At 40.1% G+C, this 7,345-nt stretch overlaps 1 protein-coding gene across 1 annotated transcript; it reads right to left on the bottom strand.

The window, feature by feature from the left end:
• Positions 1-436: 436 nt before the first annotated feature.
• Positions 437-5,864, bottom strand: LOC133300034 (uncharacterized). Its single transcript, XM_061499521.1, has 2 exons — positions 3,903-5,864; positions 437-3,853 (listed from the first exon to the last, which is right to left on the bottom strand). The coding sequence occupies exons 1-2, from the start codon at positions 5,862-5,864 to the stop codon at positions 437-439; spliced, it is 5,379 nt and encodes a 1,792-aa protein (XP_061355505.1).
• Between the last annotated feature and the right edge of the window lie 1,481 nt (positions 5,865-7,345).

The raw sequence follows: 7,345 nt of genomic DNA, 5'->3' as shown, positions 1-7,345 counted from the left end.
TATCAGTTTCTTGTCATTCGTTGAATTGATTCTCTTCAGCTTTCTAGCTGCATTACCAATGAAGTCATGGTCTCTTCCGCGGTACAATCCTCTGTTTCCTCTCTGGATCCTGCCCCGTGTGCGTTACTTTCTTCAAAAATCTTGGGCAGTTTAGTTTCGAGTCTTTAATGTCCAAGTTGCACTTGCGGGTTTTCAACCTAACTGATTTTGTCTGCCTAACTTTGCTTGAGTGACCTTGTCGAGTTTTCAGCCTAACGAATTTTCTTTTTATCTGCCTTAATTTTTGCTTAGACCGCCCTTCCGGGTTTTCAATCTAACAGGCTTTCCCTTTTTTGTTTGCCCTAATTTTTGCTTAGACCTCCCTTTTGGATTTTTGATCTAACATACTTCTTTTTTTTCATATTTTTTTTTTTTTTTTTTTTTTTTTTTTTTTTTTTTAGGCATAGAATCTTTTGACAGCATCAGTATTTATTGGTCTTCGTAACTCCTGCCCTTCCATGTCTTGTAGAATTAATGCTCCCCCAGAAAAAGCATGTTTGACCACATAAGGGCCATCATAATTTGGAGCCCATTTTCCTCTAGCATCTTCTTGATTAGGCAAGATTTTTTTTAAGACCAGATCACCTGATTGGAATTCCCTCGGCCGGACTTTCTTGTTAAAGGCTTTAGCCATTCTACCCTGATACAACTGCCCGTGACAAAGAGCTGTCAATCTTTTCTCTTCAATCATGTTCAGTTGTTCATATCGTGCTTTCACCCATTCGGACTCTTCTAATTCTGCCTCCATCAAAACCCTTAATGAAGGAATTTCAACTTCTATCGGAGAGATAGCCTCCATTCCATATACCAAGGAGAAAGGTGTTGCCCCAGTACTCGTACGTATATTGGTTCGATACGCGTGTAAAGCATAGGGTAACATCTCATGCCAATCTTTATAACTCACAACCATCTTGGCAATGATCTTTTTGATATTCTTATTGGCTGCTTCAACTGCACCATTCATCTGAGGTCTATAAGGAGCTGAGTTGTGATGCTTAATCTTGAAATGCTCACATAGTTTTCGCACTTCTGCACCGTTAAGATTAGGAGCATTATCTGTAATTATCCTTTCTGGAATCCCATATCTGGAAATGATATCTCTCTTGAGAAACTTGACAAACACCTTTTGTGAAATGTTGGCATACGATGAGGCTTCTATCCACTTGGTAAAATAATCTATTGCTACCAGGATAAAGCGATGCCCATTCGAGGCCTTTGGATTGATCAAACCAATAACATCTATTCCCCACATCGAGAACGGCCAAGGAGACACCATATTGTGTAATGGAAAAGGCGGTGAATTGATACGGTCTGCATACATTTGACACTTTTGGCACTTTTGAACATGTTCTACGCAATCTGCCTCCATGGTGGACCAATAATATCCGCTCCTCATAATCTTGCGCGTCATCATATGTCCATTGGCATGAGTCCCACAAATTCCCTCATGGACTTCAATCATGATTGAGTGAGCTTCACGAGCATCTACGCATCTTAAAAGGGTGCCATCATGACTTCTCTTGTACAAAATTTCTCCGTTCAAGAAAAAGGCCATCGACAACCGGCGAACGGTCTTCCTATGGGCTTCGTTTGCCCCAGTTGGGTATTCTCTGTGCTGAATATACTGTTTGATATCAAAGTACCAAGGTTTACCATCTGGCCCGTTCTCCACACTAGCGCAGTGAGCTGGTTCATCTCTCATCTCAACTTGGATAGGTTGGACATCACTGAGGATATCCAGCTTAGTCATTGCAGCCAACGTGGCTAGAGCATCTGCAAATCGATTCTTGTCTCTAGTTAAATGCGAGAATTCTATTTCTTCAAACTCTGCAATCAATCGAGTCAAGTACTTTTGGTAGGGCACCAACTTCGCATCTTTAGTCTGCCACTCGCCATTCACCTGGTAAATGATAAGAGCTGAATCCCCAAATACTTCCAACAGTTTCACTCCTAAATCGATCGCAAGACGTAGACCGCTTGCACAAGCCTCATATTCTGCAATGTTATTGGTGCATTCAAAGTCCAGCTTGATGGCCACCGGGTATTGCTTGCCGGTTGGTGAAATGACCACTGCTCCTACACCACTGCCGTGCATATTAACTGCCCCATCAAAATACATTTTCCATGCACTTTTCTCAATCTCATCTTCTTCTACTGCCAGTATTTCCCCGCCTGGAATTTCAATTTGCATTGACTGGTCGTCTTCAATGGGATTTTCAGCTAGGTGATCTGCAATTGCGCTTCCCTTGATCGACTTCCGAGTCACGTATTGGATGTCAAATTCTGACAATATCATCTGCCATTTTGAGACCTTTAAAGAAATATGAGGGCTTTCAAATATATACTTCAAAGGATCTATTCGAGATATCAACCAGGTGGTGTAATACAACATGTACTGTCGTAGTCTTTTCGAGCTCCACACTAGAGCACAACACGTCTTCTCGATTGCCATATAACGAACCTCACATTCATTGAACTTCTTGCTAATGTAGTACACAGCTTTCTCTTTCTTACCAAACTCATCATGTTGCCCCAGCATTGCTCCCATGGAGGTGGGCAGCACAGTCAAATACAAAATCAAAGGGCGACCTGGCATTGGCGGTACCAAGATAGGGGGGTTCAACAAGTAAGCCTTTATTTTGTCGAATGCCTTCTGGCAGTCTTCATCCCACTTCCCTGGTTGATTCTTCCTCAATAGCTTAAAGATAGGCTCACAAGTGCTAGTTAAGTTTGCAATGAATCTAGCAATATAATTGAGTCGTCCCAAGAAGCTTCTCACATCTCGCTCTGATTTAGGAGCGGGCATATCTCGTATTGCTTTTGCTTTTTCTGGATCCACCTGTATTCCTTCTCTACTAACAATGAAACCGAGCAATTTTCCTGAGGATGCGCCAAAAACACATTTGCTAGGGTTCAATCTCAACTGGTACTTTCGGAGTCGTTCGAACAACTTTTGCAGGACTTTCACATGACTCCCCCCTTCTTTTGACTTAGCAACTATGTCATCCACATACACTTCAATCTCCTTGTGCATCATGTCGTGGAATAATGCAACCATAGCGCGCTGATAAGTAGCCCCTGCATTCTTTAGTCCAAATGACATCACTCTATAACGAAATGTCCCCCAAGGAGTAATAAAAGCAGTTTTTTCTTTATCATCAACATCCATGAGAATTTGATTATACCCCGAATATCCATCCATAAATGAGAATGTATGATACTTGGCCGTATTATCAACAAGCACATCGATATGAGGAAGTGGGAAATCATCCTTCGGACAAGCTTTATTTAAATCCCTGTAGTCTACACACACGCGGATTTTTCCATCCTTTTTAGGCACAGGCACTACGTTGGCTACCCAATCTGGGTATACTGAGACTTCTATAAATTCTGCCTCTAACAACTTTGTCACCTCTTCTTTAATTTTCAGGGATATATCTGGGCGCATCCTCCTTAACTTCTGCTTTTTTGGTTCAGCATCCGGGTACAAGGGAATTTTATGTGATGCAATCCTTGGATCTACTCCAGGCATATCTCGGTACGTCCATGCAAAGACATCTAGATACTCTTTGAATAATTGAATCATCTCTTCCCGCTCGGGATTATCAACAATTTTCAATTCTTTCTTCTCTTCCTCAGTGCCCATATTGATTAACTCAAACACCTCATCATTCAAATCAAATTTCTTTTCCGAGCCTTCTAACAACTTTGAAAATTCTTCTACTATTTGCTCCTCATCAGACCCCGGATCTTCTTCATTGATAGCCACAAGAGAATCAATCGGTGAGTTTTCAAGGTCCCTTTCATGAGGCAACTAATACAAATCAACTAGACAATTACTTCATAGCAATCACATCAATAACTGGCTCTGTCTGCCAATTCTTCAATGCTCCATCATTAGTGGACAGACGAATCGTGCTGCATCCTTCTAGGTCTTCATCATCCAGTGCATTGATATGTGGGAGATGAACGACCTCTTCAGGCATAATAACCTCTGCTGGCACCGGGAATGTTTCTCTTAGATGGGGAATTTGTTGCGTCTTGCCCTTGTTGCCTCTTTTTCTCTCAACTTTTTCCTCAAACGACCCTTCATACCCTAAACCAAATTTATTTGATTTTTCTGGAACCATTATAGGTGATCGGCTACCTTGCAGCTGCGAGCCCAAACCTTTACCCACCTTATATCCACTCTTGGCCATAATTCGAGCGATTATCTCATTCACACCTTGCCCCAGTGATTCATCTTTTTTGCAACTAGATTCAACAACTTCAAAACTATGCCACCCATTTCCTTCTATGGGATCTGTGTCTTCAACATACGGCACCGAGACCGGTTTAGAAACCATGATTTCTTCTTCTCCATGGATGGTGACAATCAACTCATTCTCGATATATTTGACCTTTTGATGCAGGGTAGAAGGCACAGCACCTGCTGCATGGATCCAAGGTCTACCCAGGAGCATGGTATAGGCAGGTTCGATATCCATGGCTTGGAATAAAACCTGAAAATTACTCGGGCCTATCTCTAAGGGTAAAACTATCTCCCCTAGGATTCCTCTCTTTGTACCATCAAAAGCTCGCACAATCATCTCTTGAGGGGTTAAATCATTCGTGCTCATCGATAGCTGAGACAAAGTTGACAGTGGTAGGACATTTAGTGCTGATCCTCCGTCAATCAAAACCTTGGCTATAATATACCCTTTACATTTCAGCGTTATATGCAGAGCTTTCGAGGTTTTCTCCGATGAACAGACAACTTCATCATTTGAGAATGTGATCATGTTAACATGTTTCACTGGATCTACCATGTTGACCACGTTTTCAGGAGTAACATCTGACTTGACATAAGCCTCACTCAACATATTCATGAGCGCCTTTCGATGAGATTCCGATGAGAGGATTAGTGACAGAAGTGATATCCTAGCTGGAGTTTTCTTCAACTGTTCCATCACATCGTATTCACTTTGCTTCATGATCTTTAAGAGCTCATCTTCCTCTTTTCCTTCTTTCTTTTCATTGTTGATGATTCCTTCACCTCCTTCTTCCTTTCCATTTTTCTTCATTTCTAGTTCTTTCGGGCAATAGAATCTCCCGCTTCTCGTGACTTCCCCCACTCTCATTGTGTTCATTGATTCTTCCACCGAGCGAGTATCATCAACATTGGCTCTCGAGGTGTTTCCAATTTCTTCAACACTTGTCTCGTAGTTCCACGGTACTGCATGAGTATCATTATAAGAAAAAGGCGTTGGTTTCTTCACTTTCATGACCATTTTCTCAGGCACAGGATGCTTGTTAATAGGTGGCACCCGAAGTACAAAGCGTTCTACTATATTAACCTCTTCAGGAAAAGCATTCTTTCGCCTGGCCTGTATGATACCCAATGCGATCAAGCCTTGGATTCGGACTTTGAAATCCCAGCAGTTTTCAATATCATGTCCTGTGTGTCCATTGTGGTACGCACAACTTGACTCATCATCGTATTTTTCATCATCCTTCATGAAACGCCCTGGCACCGTGATGTCATAACCAGCTTTCTTTAAACACTCCCATATACCCGACATGGGTGTACGCAGACTCAGAACTTTCTTTATCACGGTATCCTCTGTTTCTATAGCATTCACCTGATTCTTTCCTTCATGACTCGGGATGGGGTTATTGACAATATTAGGCCCAGTCTCTTCTTGGATATCCAATCTTCCGCAAGCAATCAACTTTCTTACTGCTGTTTTGAAGGCCTCACAATCTTCAATGGAATGTCCTGCCACTCCCATATGATATCTACAAGTAGAATTTGGATTATACCATGCTGGGAACGGAGGTTGCATTGGGCGCACAGGGTTTTCCGAGATCAAATGAGCATCAAACAGACGTTGGAATAAATCCGTATTGGAGATAGACAGCCTTGGAAATGGTGGAAGATTTTGGGGACGAAAAGGGGTTTGGTTTTGGGAGTTTTGCTGTGGTTGAGTGTAATTTGGACGATACTGAGCATAAGACGGACGAGTGTGGGATGGGGTAGGTATGTTATTTACACGAAAATGTGGGGTGGGCGTAGTGCTTAAATTTGGGAAGTTTTGTGGCGGCGGCTGAGAGAATGTGGGGGTCTGGTAAGAGGGATACGGGGTAGGATGGTACGATAGTATTTGGTGGACTGGGTTTGGCATTGGGTATCTTAAACTCTAAATTTCGGTTAGGCAGTCCTCAGCATAAATACTTACATAAATAATTCACACGCCTAGGTGTGCGTGTCATATTATAAAAGTTATACACACCAACGGTTAATTAAAGAATATATAATAGAGAACTTCTCTCTGACTGCGTGATAAAAGCTTTACTCTGATTAGCAATTCTTAACGACAAAATAATAACATTTTTTAATTGTTGTGATATTTTATAAACATTAGTTCCGAAATAATATTAGAAAAAACATATTTTATCAACCACCAAACTAAAATTCTTTGTATACATATCGACATCAAACAATAATTTTCTGAAAAATAAAACAATATTTATGGAACAATCAAAAGGAAAGAAAAAAGAAAGGAGGAAAATAAAATAGAGTCAGCGAAACAGTTCATGTGCTTTGGAGCCGACCACAGCAGCCTAGAATTGTACTGTGTCTTTTAATTATTAAACAAGTTAAGCTATTTCAAAATATTTGTAACGACCCGAAATAAAAAAAATAAAACAAAGGAGTCCCACCAATTTTATTTACTTTGGAAAAATTGGAAAACCTATTGCAAACTGGTCTTTAAAACTTAATCAAAGGTTCGGGAGAAAAAAAAAAAAAGACCCCTAAATCCGTTAAAAACGGTTACCTTGAATTAATTGTGCGAATTATTAATAACTTTTAAAAAATATTTGCTTCATCCCTTAAAATAAATATGACTTAATTAAGAAAAAAAAAAAAAGACTAAAATTATTAAAATTTTATTTTGCCTCCGACGTACCCTCCGGTGCAGTGAGGAATTCAAAGCTACGTCGTTCTCTATAAAATATTTGTGTGTTGATTGATTTTAATTTTGAAAAAGAGTTTTAAAGAAATTAATTTGAAAATTTTGGATTTTGATGGTTTCGGAATATCAAACTGTCGCAGCTAAAATAATACCGAAAAATGAAATTGCAGGATTAACAAACTATCTCAACTCAGCTAATCCTTTCTTTTAAAAAGAATAATAATATTCATATTATTATTTTTTGTTATCGTAAATTTTATGATAAATTTGATTTAATTTTGAATCACCAAGCTGTCACGGCAAAAATGAGTCAAAACAAAATGTGTGGGGGGTACAAGTCGTCACGGCTT

This window comes from Gastrolobium bilobum, unplaced genomic scaffold, assembly GCF_033153095.1.
Source record: "Gastrolobium bilobum isolate Gb01-03AN ecotype WA unplaced genomic scaffold, APGP_CSIRO_Gbil_v1 utg16736, whole genome shotgun sequence".
Classification (NCBI taxonomy): Eukaryota; Viridiplantae; Streptophyta; class Magnoliopsida; order Fabales; family Fabaceae; genus Gastrolobium; species Gastrolobium bilobum.
Note: the sequence above shows the minus strand (reverse complement) of the source record. Positions and strands in the feature narration are given on the sequence as shown.

Coding starts and splice junctions, on each gene's coding strand:
- LOC133300034 (XM_061499521.1), bottom strand. CDS start 5,864: ATGCAACCTCCGTTCCCAGCATGGTATAATCCAAATTCTACTTGTAGA. Junction 3,854..3,902: donor AGAATTGGCAGACAGAGCCA/GTTATTGATGTG, acceptor GATTTGTATTAG/TTGCCTCATGAAAGGGACCT.